Below are 17,352 nucleotides of genomic sequence, written 5' to 3'. Positions count from 1 at the left end.
TGTTGCACAGGCCTATGTCTTTTGAAGTTCTGATGTAGAATAAATTTCTCCTCCCCCTTCTTGCTAACCTTGCCCAATTTCCAGAGCCTAGGGCCTTGGCCTTCCTCTGTCTTTTTTGTGGTCCCAGAATATGCAACCTCCTTGTAGTCCCAAAAGAAAGCAAGGAAAGAGTCTTGGCAAGGTGATGGATGTGGGGAGAGGAAACCCCACTCATCCTGACTGTCCCAGGGCACTGTGGATGAGTGTTAATCAGCCTGACCACTTAACACTCAATCACACAGACCCAGCTTTCTGTACCTTAGAAAACCCAAAGCAAATCTTAAGAACCGACTTAATTGCATCGTAAAAGGTGAGGATGTCTATGAAGAAGGCAAAGAAAATAGTTATCTATACTAAGAGGTAGAGGAAATAGGCATAAATATTCTAAAGATGAGTTGGGGGCTTGACATAAATCAATTTCCGTGTGGTAAAACCCAGCAACCTTGGGAAGCTGTCATACATTGGACCCTGGAAATGATAAGAACCTTTGGGAAGCTTGGGCACATCCTTGCCTGCAGACAGAAGTTAAAGTGAATGGCTTCTGGAATACACACCCACTCACCCAAACACACGCGCTCATGCATGTACTATCAGAAAAGATATTGCATCTGGCCTTCTAATTTACAAAATGGCCCATTTGGGAGGCTTGATTTATCTGGAAATAGGTCACCCTGTTTTAATTTCACTGAAGATTGTCCTCTTTTCTTTCTTCTGGTTAAGTCCTCTGTAACAATGCAAATTCAGTTGCAGGTGAATAAAAATATGCTCATAAATTTAAAAACTAAAAATACTTTGTTTCTTTAGTCATGTTTTAACCTGTGCCTTGAGCTCTAGGTACCATCTGTCCTGGCAGGTAAAAGATAGAACATTGTGAGTTACAGATAATCCTAATAGTTCGAGATTTTCTTTCTGTAAACGCACCAGAAAAATTTTTAACTTCTTGGGAAGCTGATTTTATTTTTTTTATTTTTTAATAATTCAGAATTTACTACTTTCTGTTTTTAAAATGTTATTTATTTTTGAGAGAGGGAGAGGGAGGGGCAGGGAGAGAGAGGGAGACAGAGGATCTGAAGCAGGCTCCACCAGGCTGAAGCAGAGAGCCGGATGTGGGGCTCGAACTCCCAAACCGTGAGATCACCTGAGCTGATGTCAACCACTTAACCGACTGAGCCAGGCAGGCACCCTGGGAAGCTGATTTTAGCCTGTCTGCGTTGTTGTCATTGGCAGTAAAAATGTAACCATACTAATAAATTAATCCAGCTAAGTGGCAACAAAGAGAAGCAGTAACCCAGGAATGCCATAAAATTAAACAGAAGTGGAATCTAGTGCCTTTAGGATGGTATATAATCAAATATGCTGACTCTTACCCACAAATCACATGTTAAAATTTTATTTTCCAAAGGAATCTTGACCTGTTTCCCAACCGTGTTTCCTAGCCTAGCCAACAAGTTTTCCCCCAACTCTCTCCCCCTTCTCAAGCAGAGTGCTTTCAATTTGTCTTTTGTCTTCTACCCTCCCTTCCTGCTCTTCCCCCTCTGGTGTCAGCAATAAAAAGTTTGGATCATTATCTGATCTAACTGGTATACTCTGGGGTGGGAATTGTGGTCCCAACCCTAGAATTGTGGACCCAGGCATTTTCCTTTTATTTCTTCTCCTCTCAAGTTCTTCTTTTCCACTTGGTTGTCATTTCCATCAAGTTCTAGGGGATTTGAGGACGTGAGCCAGGAAAAATACCAGAGGTGAAGTGAGGGAAGAAATGCTAGGATGGGGGGTTTTTCTATGCGCAAGGATTTTGTTACATCGTATTGCATTGTTGTTACAAAAGCTGTTTAGTGGGCACGCCCCACTAATGAGGAATTTTTGTATCAACTTTCTTAGACTTTGTATTTCCGCGCACATGTGTCCTCAGTGGTTCTCAATTCTCTTTCCGCCTTTGTGAGTGTGTTTAAGTATGTCACTGAATATTTACCCTCTGGCTGATGGCTTGTGTTGCTAAAGATTAGACGATCACGTGGGAAGGCAGGTAATGTCTGATGTCAAATGAAAACATTCACATGACTGATGACAACCATGCTGTTTTTGTGTACTAAGTCAGCCAGTGCTGCTTTTTTCTGCTACTGGGACTGAGTCCATTCCCATGTTATACTTTATTTGCTCAGTTCATTCAAAGAAATAGAGTGTCTATCATGTACAAGGCACAGTTCTAGCTGCTGCAATCCTTGCCTTCGTGAATCTTACATCCTAGAGAGGTGGGGAGGAGACAATATGCAAGATAAACACATTACATACTATATCAGAAAGTGACCGTTGCTACAGAGACAGAGAGCAAGGACGGGAGATAGCAAGTGCTGGGGGCTGGGGGGCAAATTTCAATTTTAACCAGAATGGTCAGATTGAGAAGGTGCTATTGAACAGAGGGGTAGAGAGGAGGACCAAACCCCTCTTGTAAGCAGTATTGCTGTTGGTTTTCCACTGACAAGGAGCCTCAGCCAGTCTCCCCACATAGCGAGAGCTCTCATAGCTAGTTAATGTCAACAGCACCCTAATGTTGGCTATTTATGTAGTTTTAAAATGGCCCTTCTTAGAGCGCCTGGGTGGCTCGGTCAGTTAAGAGCCCAACTCTTGATTTTGGCTCAGGTCATGATCTCATGGTTCATGAGATCGAGCCCCAAGTTGGGCTCTGTACTGACAACGTGGAGCCTGTTTGGGATTCTCTCTCTTTCTCTCTCTCTGCCCCTCCCCCACTTGCTCTCTCAAAATAATCTAAAAAATTAAAAAAAAAAATGGCCCTTCTTGCCATCCCTTCTCTGTCATTTCCTCTGTGTTGGCCTTTTGTCGGTATGTAGAGTGCTAGTTCCTGCATCCAAGAGGATTCGGGTTCCTTCAGAGACAAAGCCCATTCCATGCATGCTTGTAGGTGCTCCGGTCCAGAAATTGGTTTTGCAGATCTCCAAGAGAAGAGTAGTTCTATATGCTGATCTCTTTCACTATCATGTGCTTATTTCTGCTGGTCATGTGAGTAAGAAGGATCTCTGACACTTCAGAAACCAAGATGGCGAAAGGAGAACAGCCGAGAATCTAAATAAGTATTTATTGCTCTTCTAATCAAAGCAACCAGAAACTGTGGTAGTGCCCGGACACTTTAAAGGCTGTATACATTTTATGTATGTTCCTCGCGGCGTATTCAGACTGATGGAAAGCTTCCTGTGGTGCTTGTTAGCACATTCTGTGCCTCCGTTTTTCTCGGTACTTTATCCCTTTAGGAGTAGTCAAATTGTCTTTCTATTGTGGGTATCCAATTATATTCAGGGAATGATCATTACCCTGGCAAAGTCTCGGTTTGGGGATCTTTGGGGCTTGGAAGCCTTTTGTGTTGATTCTGAGAGTCCTAAAAATCCAGATGTCTTCAACAGGTCGCTTGTGACAGATCTGTAATATTGTCATGCTTTTAAATTAGTGTTAATGAGTCAACTTAATTTACCATATAAATTAACAATACTAACAAAGACTTACTCCCACCCACTTCAATAATTATCATAAAATTAGAGTGAAATATTTTTATTTCAGCATCAGAACATAATGATGTGAGCTCAAGAAATTTCATTTACTCAAATCATACCATCTGATTAAAACAAATGGTTTCTCCTTGCCCAAACCCTAAAATTCTAAGGTTAAAAAAAAAGAGTGAAATCAATGCGATGTTTTCTCTGTACTTTTTTCAATACTCAGCATGACTGATTATTTCAAAGGGGGATATGAAATTTTTCAAAAGCTATTCAAATTAAAATTATTTTTAACTTATTTTAACTGAAAAGTTCAATATAATTTTTTAAAAGTTATTTATTTGTTTTAGAGATAGAGAAAGAGTGTGAGCAGGGGAGAGTGGCAGAGGGGGAGGGAGGGAGGGAGGGAGAGAGAGAGAGAGAGAGAAAGAGAGAGAATCTTAAGCAGGCTCTGTACTCAACTTGGAGCCCTGATGCGGGACTGGATCCCACGACCCTGAGATCAGGGGTCTCAGCCAAAATGACCTGAGCCAAAATCAAGAGTCATATGCTCATCAACTGAGCCACCCAGGTGCCCCTTAGATATAATTGAAAATATATATATATGGAACACATCATGAATTTTTGTGTCATCCTTGCTCAGGGGCTGGGCCAATCTTCTGTCATTTCAATTTTAGTGCTGCTGAAATGAGCACTCCATAATTTTTATCACACACACATACACACACACACACACACACACACAAAGTGTTCATCTTGTTTAAGATTAGGTATCAGATAAAGCAGAAGACTTGAAATCTGAGCTTTCTGATTCACTGATTTTACTGGGTGACCTTGAGCAAGTCATTTAAACCCTCGGCTTTGGTTTCCTTATCTTAAAGACAGACAAATCCATTCCTTCCCTTTTCTGATGTCATGGGGATGTGGTTAAGAAAAGCAGATGATGTGCCAATACTTTGAGCTCCTGAGAGATGAGCCACATTTAATCCAATCAATGAATATCATTCTCTACTCTAGTTCTTTAGGGAGACATTCTAGGAAAGAGAGAGCAGATAGTGCTGGCTAATTAGATATGTCACACTCATACTGTTTTAACTAATGCAGCGAGTTCTGTTCAGATGTGACACTCTTGTATAGCAGGTTCACAATGTTCTGTCTGTTTATGAATCATGCTCTTTAATAAGCTTATCTAGAAAGTATAGAGTTGGGATATGGGTGTGTCCTATATGTAACTATACTCAATTATGTATAACTAGTAGAATTTTTTTAAATGTTTATGTATTTATTTTGAGAGACAGCACACACATGCAGGTGAGGGGTAGAGAGAGAGAGATGGAGAGAGCGCAGAACCCGACTTGGGGCTCAATCTCACAAACTGTGAGGTCATGATCTGAGTTGAGTTCAAGAGTCAGATGCTCCATCTACTGAACCACCCAGGTTCCCTGATAGAATTTTCTTATTGCAAGTTGACATACTTTTTAAAAATGTGGTGAACTGGTGGGGAGAGAGAAGAACTATCATTCATGTTTGAAAAAAATTTCCATTAAAAATTGTAGAATTGTTGATTCTGTAAATATGGTATTTCCCAGCTTCAAACACAGGTCCCAGGCCAAGTTAAAATATTATATATAAACCAAGCTTTTATAGTACATACAGCCTTCTTAAAGCACACGGTCAAGGGAGGTATGGTGGTTTAAGGAGTGAACAGGCTATGGGTTTTGCATTCTGGCAAACTTCTTAACTGAGCCAAGGTTTTCAAAAATCTGTGGAATGAGAATAATATTACTTCCTGCCTAGGGTCATATTGAAAATTAACAAATTTTTTTTTTGTAAAGAGTATTTCTGTTGGGAATTGGGGGGCTGTAGACACCTTACCAAATATTTAGAAAATTAAGAAGTGAATTTTAGCTTAACCTTGGTTTTACCCTTTTGGAATAGAAGCCAGATGTTCTTCAAGGTGGTAAATGAAGCTGTGTTTTATGTTGTAATTTTACCCTCCCTTGGAGGCCCTCTGCATTTTTCTCTCTTGCCCTCTTCTAATTCTCTTTTTCTGGCACGATTCCTGACATTTTGAAACCTTCTCTGAATTAATTAATTTCACCAGGTCCCTCAGATTCCCACACATGAATACCAACAGACATTTCTTAAAATGTTAGGAATTATCTGCCTTTGTCCCTGCTCTGTGGCAAATACATTTTAGCATAGAATCTATAAACCTTTAGTTCTGAAGAGAACACTCTGAACCACATACAAAGGTCTTAATAAAAAGTTCTAATTATTCTGGAGCACCTGGGTGGCTCAGCCGGTTAAACGTCCGACTTCAGCTCAGGTCGTGATCTCATAGGCAGTGAGTTCGAGCTCCACGTTGGGCTCTGTGCTGACAGCTTGGAGCCTAACTCGGATTTTGTGTCTCCCTCTTTCTCTGCCCCTTTTCCCACTCATGTTCTTTCTCTCTCTCTCTCTCAAAAATAAACAAATATTAAAAAAAATTTTAAACAAGTTCTAATTATTCCATCCTTGCATGTTAACAGTATGTAGGGGAGGGAAAACTTTTTCTCAACACACTTCAATTCTGTTCCTGAAGACTGCAAATTAAACTGACAAAAGACAGATTATCAAGAGAAAAGGATGTACACATTTTACTGGTAGTTTATTTTTCCAACATAATATATAATATTCTAAGTTTATTAATTTAATATTTTTAATTTTACATGCATGGGAGCTTCACAGAAAAGAAATGAAAACCCAGAGAGGCAGTTGGACCTGGGGGCTTATATACTGTTTTAACAAAGGATGACAAATGGTGGAGAAATGGCTAGATAAAGGAAAAGGAGGTTTAGGGACAGTAAATTGTAGGAAAGTGACCAGGAAATGTATGGTCCATAAGGGTTGTTGAGTAAGATTTGCTATGTAGACTCTTGTCCCATGCTATCTCTGGTGATAATTAAGAGTCTCCTCTTTTTGGTATGGGAGAGTGGGGCACCTTTACAAATGAAAATTTCCTTTGAAAATGGGAAATCGATGCCCTGCTTTTAAGCAGGGGGGAGAGGACAGAATGCCTCTCGCCAGCCACCAGCTGCCTTACCATGTCTGCTGTTTCTCAAGTGCCTCCAGCTCAAAATAATCCTTATGCCAAGATGGCACATTTTGGAGTGACATTTTGATCCCCTTCAAGTACAATAGTTGGGAAACCATTTTATCTTAGTAAGACTGTTCTATTTGATATAGATTATACTTTTATAAGACTGTAGGTATAGAATCAAATAGAGTCATAAATGAAGGCATGAACAGGCAGAGCTGTATAAGTATTTGGCCCCTCGGTTACCCCTGCTTGCAAAGCCAGCAGGCATGCCTCTTTGTGCAACATACGTCTTCTAATTTGTTTTGTTTGCATGGTGAACATGTGATCATTTTATTGATTTACAAAATAAACAGGCATTTCACTGTATGCCTCATCCAGCATTGAGGGTTGGTTATGGTCATTTTGAGGTCACTGGCATGGAATTCTACCTGTATTCATAACACGGTGTCTGTAGTGAATGAACCAATGATTGATTTGCACTTACAAGTTATTATATATTTTTCCTGTCTGACAGCAGCAGCGTGCAGGGTCAAAGACAGCCGGCCTCCCATGTCAGTGGTCTAGGATGGCCAGTGAAGCCACCAACATCCCAAGTCCTGTGGTGCGCCAGATTGACAAGCAGTTTCTGATTTGCAGTATATGCCTGGAACGGTACAAGAATCCCAAGGTTCTCCCCTGTCTGCACACTTTCTGCGAGAGGTAAGCCTCCTTTGTGCTCAGAGAAGAGAGTTTCACAGACTGATCTCCTCCAGCTTACCAAGGGGTTCTTTCCAGAATTGTCCAGTTACCTATGGGAGACAATAACTCTTTTGTGCTTATGATAGATATCTAGAAACATAATCATGAGTTGCCAATAATTTACTCTATTTTATTTTATTTTTTTTAATTTTTTAATGTTTTTATTTATTTTTGAGACAGAGAGAGACAGAGCATGAGCAGGGGAGGAGCAGACAGAGAGGGAGACACAGAATCCGAAGCAGGCTCCAGGCTCTGAGCTGTCAGCACAGAGACCAACGTGGGGCTCGAACTCACAAACGGTGAGATCATGACCTGAGCCGAAGTCGGACGCCCAACCGACTGAGCCACCCAGGCGCCCCTAATTTACTCTATTTTAAATAACTACAAGTGAGAGAAAGCAATCTAGTAGCTACTGATTCATTCCCACAGGACATAGAACATTAAATATTTTAAGATTTCAAAAATGTTTTAATTTCTCCCTTGTTTTTCGTCAATTTTTGCCAACCACAGTTCCCTCATACAGTATCTTTGGTGAGGGCCAATTGAAAATCTATTATGGGGCACCTGGGTGGCTCAGTTGGTTGAGTGTCTGACTGGCTCAGGTCACGATCTCGTGGTTTGTGGGTTCGAGCCCCATATCGGGCTCTGTGCTGACAGCTCAGAACCTGGAGCCTGCTTCGGGTTCTGTGTCTCCCTCTCTCTCTCTGCCCCTCTCCCGCCCACATTCTGCCTTTCTCTCTCTCAAAAATAAATAAACATTAAAAAAATTTTTTTTTAATCTATTATCTTCTCCCATACAACAGATGAGGTAAAATACCTTAGTTAAAAGGGAGAGCTTCCTCTCAAAGATACTTCAGAAGTGGGGCACCTGGGTGGCTCAGTTGGTTGAGCGTCCAACTTCGGCTCAGGTCATGATCTCACATTTTGTGAGTTCGAACACCGCGTCAGGCTCTGTGCTGACAGCTCAGAGCTTGAAGCCTGCTTCAGATTCTGTGTCTCCCTCTCTCTCTGCCCCTTCCCTGCTCACGCTCTGTCTCTCTTGCTCTTAAAAATAAATAAACATGAAAAATTTTTTTAAAAAGATACTTCAGAAGACACATACTAATGGCACATTGGAACATAAAGATGTTGCAGATGAAGAAAAAAACTATGTGTATGAAATAATTATAAATTACCTGAACATGTAATTTGCTATATATGAAAACACATTTCTTTATCCTTCTTAGTTTTTTCCATTGAGTTAATCAGTTATCAAAATACATCTTTACTTTCTCGTTTAACTTAGCGCATAAGCAATTAAGCAGATAAGTTTGTTAGTAATTAGTTTGTGTCCTAATTTAAGTATTTCCCTAGTAAGGTTATATTTTTTTTCTTAAAAATAAATATAATAATTATGTTTTATAGCATTGTGTTAAATATATTTTCTATTATTATTAAATATACATAATTAAAATGCTTTAATTCTTTTTATAGAATAGGGAGTGGTGTTTCCAATGGCTTCAAATCAGTGCTAATTATATTTACCATCCATTTAATATACATTTGTTAAAGTTGGTTTACTTTGTAAGACCTCAGGTGCAAAAGAATAACCAGATACATGCTGGTGATGGATAGACGGAGAAGGTGGATTTGTTACTGGCCATTGTGGGTTTTTTGTTTGCTTTTTAGGGGGTTCTTTTGGGGTGTGTGTGTGTGCGTGTGTGTGTGTGTAGAGTTTTTGTTTGTTTTAGTAGTGGTATATAGGGCACTAGCACTTTTCACTTTATTTATTTTACACTTTGGTGCATTTTATAATTTATAGTCCAAAATGACTATATGGAGAGTGACTTCCCCCCCTCACTCAATGAATCTAGCTAAAACATGAATACCAGCTAATTGTCCCTGTGTCCCTGGGCTCACATGGTAAGATCATTATTTGATTTGCAGCAGTTGGCCTCTTCATATATAACACTGAGAGGCACTCAGTCTGAGCCTGGCAGAGCCTCCTATTCCCCGTGTTCAGTTCCCAGGCAGTCCGCTGTTTGGCTCCCATTTACGTGCTCTGACAGGTGAGAAGCAACAGTTTTGGGCTGTCCTGGGTCTGCCTCACGCCCTCTCAGTTGGGTCTCACCCAGTCTACTTCTGTTCCTCCGTCTAATGGCCGGTGGTAGAGATTTTCCAGAGCCTACCACAGCAAGTCCCTGTGGAATGCATGGAATGGGTTTTGAGAAGGTCACAGTGGTCACAATATGAAGAATATTAGAGGATAGAGGATACAAGGGTGGGTGACAGTGCATAGAGCCACTGCAGAAACCCAAGAAAGGCTGGTGTAAAGCAGATGATGAGAACTGGAAATGTTGGAAGGTATTTAGGAATTTCCAGCCTTTGGTGATGGGTTGGATGTGGAATATGAAGGACAGTTACGGTTTTCAGCATGGCTCCATCATTCCTAGATGAATGGATGGAGGTGCTGTTTGTTGAGATGGAAAGAGGACCCAGTTTGGGGAAAGAACATAGCTTTGGTTTTGGACATGTTGAGTCTTAGAGCTTGTGCGACATCTAAGAGGAGATGCCAAGAAAGCAGTTGGTGTAGAGATTAGGGGCTCAGAGGAGACGTTTGTGGAAGAAATAGAAATGTGGGAGTGTTGTGTTTATAGCCCTGCACATGGATATGATGTCCCAGGGAGAGAGGGGTGCTAATGACAGAGCCTGGACTGGCCAGTAGAAAACCAAGAGCAGACAGAAGGAGAAGGAGGACCAAGTGAGTGTGCTGTCACAAGCAAGAGAAGATAAAGTTTCAAAAAAGGAGAGGTGGGAGGCAGCGGTCACATTTAATGAGTGGTACTGGGAAGGATAGGAGTGAAAAATGTCTATTGTCTGGATTTGGATGCCCTCAGTGACCTTAGCAAAAGCTATTCTGTTTCTGGTATTGATTCAGTGCTAGGTACTCCTGTGACATAGGAAAGTCCATTAACCTCCTTGATGGCATTTTTCTTATCTACCTAATATGGGGAATGAGATGAAATCAGAAGTTTTCAAATTTCGTTTGGCAGTGCAACAGGGAAACATTATGTAGAGTAGTTATATAGAGCTTAGGTTCTGGTGCCTAAGAACCTGAGTCGCCTGGGTTTGGACTCCTGCTCTGCCCTTGACCACTGAAGTTCTGAGAGCAAGCAACTTTGCTTCTCTCAGCCTGTGTTTCCTCGGGTGTCTAAAGTACATACTTCAGGGGCACCTGGGTGGCTCAGTTGGTTAAGTGTCTGACTCTTTGTTTCAGCTCAGGTCATGATCGCACGGTTTGTGAGTTTGAGCCCTACATCGGGCACTGCACTGAGAGTGGGAAGACTGCTTGGGATTCTCTGTCTCCCTGTCTCTCTGCCCCTCCCCACCCCCCTCTCTTTCTCAGAATAAATAAACATTAAAACATAAGTAAATAAAGTACCTACTTCATAACGGTTTTTGCAAGTACTGTGAATCTAGTGAGCAGGATCTATATGTCATTACTAGCAATGCATTTTGCTAATTAAATGAATTAAGTTGATGCCTTTTGAGGAGAGGCAGGAAGAGATCATGTTGGTATGACTCCGGGTGTCCTATCCCTGCTTTAAACAAAACATTTTTGCTAATTATGTTTTTTTTTTTTTCTTTTTTAAGGTTTATTCATTTTTCAGAGACAGAGACAGAACATGAGGTGGGGAGGGGCAGAGAGAGAGGGAGACACAGAATCTGAAGCAGGCTCCAGGCTCTGAGCTGTCAGGACAGAGCCCAACATGGGGCTTGAACCCACAGACTGTGAGATCATGACCTGAGCTGAAGTCAGATAGATGCCTAACCAACTGAGCCACCCAGGCGCCCCTCCACTGGGAGGTGTTTTTAACATGGGAGATCTGCTTATGCTTTTGTATGCAACTATGTGTATAAAATAATTAAAAATTAACTGAATATGCAATTTGCTATATATGAAAACACATTTCTTTATCCTTCTTGAGTAGTTGTTCCATTGAGTTAATCAGTTATCAAAATACATCTTTACTTTCTTATTTAACTTAGCACATGAGCAATTTCACATATGAAGTTTGTTAGTAATTACTTTACCTGTGGCTTAATTTAAGTATTTCAACAGGAAGAGAAAACTTCAACCTGTTTCTCCCCATTGTAAAAATCCACAAATCTGTGAACATGACCCTGGATATTGTAGAGCAATGCTTCGCAACCTTTTAAAAAATTTTTTTAATGTTTATTTATTTTTAAGAGAGAGAGAGAGACAAAGTGTGAGCGGGGAGGGGCAGAGAGAGAGGGAGACGCAGAATCCGAAGCAGGCTCCAGGCTCTGAGCTGTCAGCACAGAGCCCAACACAGGGCTTGAACTCACAAACTGCGAGATCATGACCTGAGCCAAAGACGCTTAACCGACTGAGCCACCCAGGTGTCCCCTGCAACCTTTAATGGGCATATAAATCACCTGATTCAGACTCACCAGGCCTGGAGGAAGACCTAAGATTCTGCACTTCTTCCAAGTTCCCCAGAGAGGCCAATGCTGCTCATTTGGGGCAAGGTTCCCCAGAACACTACCAAAGTCAATGATGTTACTCTTTTCCTTGAGGGTTATCCTTTGCCTGATCAGTTGATAGGGGCGCGGGAGTACACATTACCTCTTGGTTGCTGAAATCTTATTTTCCTAGAAAAGGAAACTACACAGGGAGTTTCTGCAAAGTAGCCCATGTAGGTGCAGAGAATGTATGGTACCTGTGAGAAGAGGTGGTCCTGCTCTTGCTCGAGAGCCCACTGTGCTGACAGTCCACCTGCTTCTGCTCCCGCAACAGGTGCCTGCAGAACTACATTCCCGCCCACAGTCTAACCCTCTCCTGCCCAGTGTGCCGCCAGACCTCCATCCTGCCCGAGAAGGGGGTGGCCGCGCTCCAGAACAACTTCTTCATCACGAACCTGATGGACGTGCTGCAGCGAACTCCCGGCAGCAACGTTGAGGAGTCCTCCATCCTGGAGACGGTCACCGCTGTGGCTGCCGGAAAGCCTCTCTCTTGCCCAAACCACGATGGAAATGTAAGTGAGCGGATTGCAGACGCGGCCTGGGGGCATGACTGCTTTGATTTGGGTAGGCTTCGGGCAATCAGAGGTTATACGTACGCTAAAGCAGAACTCCACCTGGAAAATGAGTAATTAGAAGGCATTTTTAGCAGTGCTCAGGCTATTTTGCCTGCTTACTTGCTCTGATCACATTCATTTAAATGATCAGATCAATCTTCATTGTGCCTATTAGCATGTATTATTAGTTTCCCCAGGAGAGCAAACCCATAACTATTTGCACAGTGGGTATTCTTGACCCACATAAATATCTATATAGTAAAATCTGGATAAAGATTAAAAACAGATACGTGCTGCAAATTGAGAATGATTATTAAAATATTAATTACAGCTCTTTGTTTTTCTTTTGAGGGAAATTTTTCTCCTGCTCCATTAGGCCCTAATCCTTAATAATAAATAGAATTTGAAGATGTGTGAATCCTTGACAATAGATTCTAGATTTTGAATTCAAGCGTATTTTCTGCTACTAGCAAGCATAATAGGTGATATAAACTTAGGAGAACCTGTGTGTACCATTAAATAACTGATTCACAATAGCTGTGTCACCTGAAGAGGCCACATTGTACAAGAGCACTGGCTTTGGATTTCAACTGCCTGGTTCAAACTCCGCTCTTCAACTTATTCCTGTGTCAGCTTTGACACGTTTATTAAGCTCTCTGTGTCTCACTTTCTCATCTGTAAAGAAGAAGTAATAATTCTATTTACGAGGGACCCCTGAGTGGCCCAGTCGGTTAAGCATCCAACTTTGGCTCAGGTCATGATCTCGCGGTTTGTGAGTTCCAGCCCCGCGTCGGGCTCTGTGCTGACAGCTGAGAGCCTGGAGCCTGCTTTGGATTCTGTGTCTCCCTCTCTCTCTCTGCCCCTCCCCCGCTTAGACTCTTTTTCTCTCTCTCTCAAAAATAAATAAACATTAAAAAAATTAAATAATAGTATTTACTATATGGGATTACTTGGAGAAGTAAATGTTTAAGTCATATAAAGCATTATAGTTAGCTCTTGATAAATGTTAGCTATGAAGATTATTTCTCATCAGTGACTATTCACTTTTTTCTTTGTAATGGCCACTTCAAAAGTATTAGAAGCTGCTTATAATAGAAGGCATGGGTCTAGTAAAACCACTATCAAGCAAGCTATTAATTGTTAGAGCAAAGGAATAATTATTAGCCATAACTATTGTTTGTTGACCTCATTTCATGCCACTCTCTCTGCCCACCACACGGCAGCCTCACTGGCCTAGAACTTGCCAAGTGGCTTCCCACCTTGGGGCTTGATTATTCTCTGTGCCTTCTGCCCAGAATGCTCCCTGGCTAGCTCACCCTCATCCTTCATGTCTCTGCTCAACTTGCTCCCACACAGAGCAGTCTTCTGTAACTGAGGCAAACCACCTCTGACACCCACTTATTAGCCATTACGTCACTTCCTGGATTTCCTTCCTGGCATCCACCATGCTCTGCTTGCCTTCATCTGTGTATTTGTTGATCTTCTGGCCTTACTTTTAGAAAGTGAGCTCCAGAAGGTCAGGGACCATGTTCACCATTATATTGCTAGCACTAAGCACAGTATCTTCTACATGGAAATGTAGAAACCAACAGAGACTGTCTGTCCTGAACTTGCTATAACAAGGAATCAGCCACCGACACTTCTGTTTTGGCAGAGACTCAAAGGCAGGCAGAGGAGTGGGAAAGCTCTACCGCAGACAAAAGGGAAAGCTTTAGGGATGCGCTGTTTGGAGGCTGTTGGCATGGGGAAGCTGGAGACAGAGAGACAGAGCGCGAATGGGAGAGGGGCAGAGAGAGAGGGAGACACAGAATCCGAAGCAGGCTCCAGGCTCTGAGCTGTCAGCATAGAGCCCCACGTGGGGCTCGAACTCATGAACCGTGAGACCATGACCCAAGCCAAAGTTGGACGCTCAGCCGACTGAGCCACCCAGGCGTCCCTACGTATCTTTAATTAATTATTTAATTGAAAGCACACCAGGCTGTCAATAACCATGGTTTCCCATGCAGTGTACTCCAAGGGAGAATTACCATGTAAGTTTTGTAAAGGAAACTTTAAATGGTGCCTTCAATTAGTTGAGCATTCTTCTTATGACCATTTCTCACACTGGCTCTCCCTGAGGCTGTCTTCTCCTAGAGGAGCTCTAGCTCAGCTCAGGTCATGATCTCACGGTTTGTGGGATCAAGCCCTGCATCGGGCTCTGTGTTGACAGTGCAGAGTCTGCTTGAGATTCTCTCTCCCTCTCTCTCTGCCCCTCCCCCTGCTCTCTCTCCAATGCTCTCTCTCTCGCTCTCTCACAAGATAAATAAATAAACGTTTATTAAAAAAATGACAGGAGTTCAATTCAAAAAGCTAGGGAAAACAACAAAGTACATATATGGAACACGAAATAATAGAGATAAACTTGGTTTGAAAGTAATAAAACAATTGAGTTAATAAACCTAAGAGCTGTTTTTTTTAATTAGTGAAATAATTTGATATCTGGTAAAACAAAAAAGGGAAAATATATCAAATTAGGACTCTAACAAAGAGATACCAGTACAGGTAAAAGGAATATTTTAGAACAAATATATCAATGCTAGGTGCTAAAGGCTAATATACTTGAAAGTTTGAACGAAATGGATGATTATCTAGGAAACTGGAAGTGATCAAGAAAACCCGAGTAGGCTGCTAATTTTGCAAGAAACTGGTAAAACTTTATTTGAAACCTAATTCCTTCAAAACAAATATGTGTAAAACAAATATGATTCATAGTGTGGTCTGCATCTTAAGAAAAGATAGAAAACTCCGTAATTCACTCGTGATATACTCATAACTTTAATACCAAAATCTAGTGAAGACAGAAAAAGAAAACTATTAATCATTCGGTTCATGAAAATAACTGTAAAATTCTTAATTAAAATACCCCAACAAATCCTTACTATGTAAGAATTAAGAATCAGGAAAAACATGAACATCACAAAAGAATTAAGAGTTAGGAAAATATGAATATCACAAAAGAAAATGGGCAGAGAACTCAAAATTCACAGAGGACATATAAATGGCTAATAATAGTATGAGAAATGTCAAGCTTCACAAATAATCACATCTTTTCAAATTGATTTTTAAAGATAATAAGCAGTGCTGATGAGGATACGGGGAGATGTTTTCATTTGCTGTGGGTGGGAGGGTAAATTGCCCTTCAGAAAGTTTATGTCAGTTTGTCGAATTATAATGAGTGTTGTACACAACTTCCTGTCCTTTAATTCAGTAATTCCACTAGTAGAAATATTTCTAAGGAAATAGCTGGAGAAAAGAATGAAGATATAAGAATGTTCATTGAAAATTTTAGATTAGAGTAAAAATTAGAAATAATCTGAATGTGCAATATTAGGGAAATGGCTAAATTATGGTAAGTCCGTATACCTGACTCTTGGGTAGCCATTAAAATTGATGGTTTGGTAACAGATGACAATTATGCTAATATGTGGGTATGCTTGTATGTTTATATAGACTTTCATTTTTTAATTAGTCATTCCACACTGTATATTCAGTATAGAAAGGAGAAGGGTATAGAAGCAATAGAGACCCTTGGATGCCACCAGCTGCTAAGCAGAATCTGTCTTAGAGATGCTGATTCCAGCAAAGTTAAAGAATCCTTTAGGTTAAAACTTCCCTTTGTCTCTCTCCAAATGCATCACATCAAATCCACTAAAATTTAGATCTATCTAGAATTTGAACCTCCTTAAGGTAGATGAAGCTATTTAAAGTATGTTTTGGCTGATTTCTCTTTGCTGGGTCATTATGATTCTTTGGAATCATAAAATTTATAAACCAGCAAGAGGTCTTGGAAATTAACAGCGTGTGCCTTGAATTGTTCTATTGTTTTATCATAGATTGTAGTTCACTGCTGCTGCTTTGAAACAGGGGTCCTCATTGCATATTCAAGCCAAATGCATGCAATATTGCAGATAAATTGCTGCAGTTAATTGCCATGGGTAAATCTTTAAAAACAATTCAAGCATCTGAAGGTTAATAAAATTGGGTAATTAACAATAAAGCAGGATGTTGTCCTCATAAACTGCCTGGTGCTGATTAGCACATGTGGATGAAAGCCTGTCATTTACTTTAAGTGCTGTGACACTCTCTGTCTTCTAATTAAACTGCCATGGCTGCATTGTCCAAATACAAAGAAAAATGGGAATAATGGTCAGTGATTTAAGAGGTTCTTTGCACGTAAAGCAGACATTTGAGCTCATGCCTCACGGTCCCAGAACCGCAAATGATCATTAAACCCTGTTATGGCTTGCTTAGGCACCTTACTAACAAGGATGTTAAGAGGTACAAAGAAGAGATCCTCATTAAGAATGCCCTACCACTAACAAGTCCCCACTTCCACAATCCTCAGGGCTGTTCCAAGGCCCTGACCACCCTTTCTAGCATGTTAGTAGTGCATATGGTCTTGCCTTGTCATCTTCACAAGTAGTGTCTACCTGTCAACAAAAATAAGCTAGTCTTGGCCTCTGGCCCAGCCGCCCCCAAGAACAAACACCAGTATTATCTCACTCAAGATGGATGAGCTCAGCTGAGTCTCACGCTTGACGCAATTAACTCTCAGCTTGAGTCAAAGCTGCCAGATCCTGAGCACAAACATTTGGGAATGACTAGTTGTTCACACTTTAGAATGATTTTAGGGCCTTTGTTTCCAAGAAACACTTAGGATTCCAAACCAGGGACAATCACCTATGTGTGTAGCTCTCTCTTCAAAGATGCATTTTTTTAAAACTAATTAATGCAATTTTTTAAAATTAATTTTTTAATTAAGGGAAAATTCACATAACATAAAATTAAACAGTTTAACCGTTTAAAAGTATACAATTCAAGGGCACCTAGGTGGCTCAGTCAGTTAAGCACCTGACTTTGGCTCAGGTCA

The 17,352-nt window shown here is 40.9% G+C and overlaps 1 protein-coding gene and 1 pseudogene across 8 annotated transcripts in view; one reads left to right on the top strand and one right to left on the bottom strand.

Annotated features, from left to right (window-relative positions):
* Positions 1-17,352, top strand: part of TRIM2 (tripartite motif containing 2) — a 119,258-nt gene that overhangs the window by 55,620 nt on the left and 46,286 nt on the right. For 6 of the 8 annotated variants that reach the window (XR_003968289.1, XR_003968288.1, XM_030312889.2 and 3 more), the window contains exons 2-3: positions 7,139-7,323; positions 12,164-12,401. Coding sequence is in view for 6 of the 8 variants with exons in the window: in XM_030312889.2 (XP_030168749.1) it covers positions 7,139-7,323; positions 12,164-12,401 (423 nt within the window). In the remaining 2 variants the exon portion in view is untranslated. Of the gene's footprint in view, positions 1-7,138; positions 7,324-12,163; positions 12,402-17,352 lie in introns of those variants that run through there. The other 2 variants (XM_030312892.2, XM_030312893.2) reach the window with 2 other exon arrangements.
* Positions 4,141-4,237, bottom strand: LOC115513195 (annotated as a pseudogene).

This window comes from Lynx canadensis, chromosome B1 (assembly GCF_007474595.2).
Source record: "Lynx canadensis isolate LIC74 chromosome B1, mLynCan4.pri.v2, whole genome shotgun sequence".
NCBI classification, from domain to species: Eukaryota; Metazoa; Chordata; class Mammalia; order Carnivora; family Felidae; genus Lynx; species Lynx canadensis.
This window is presented reverse-complemented; position numbering and strand designations above follow the sequence as displayed.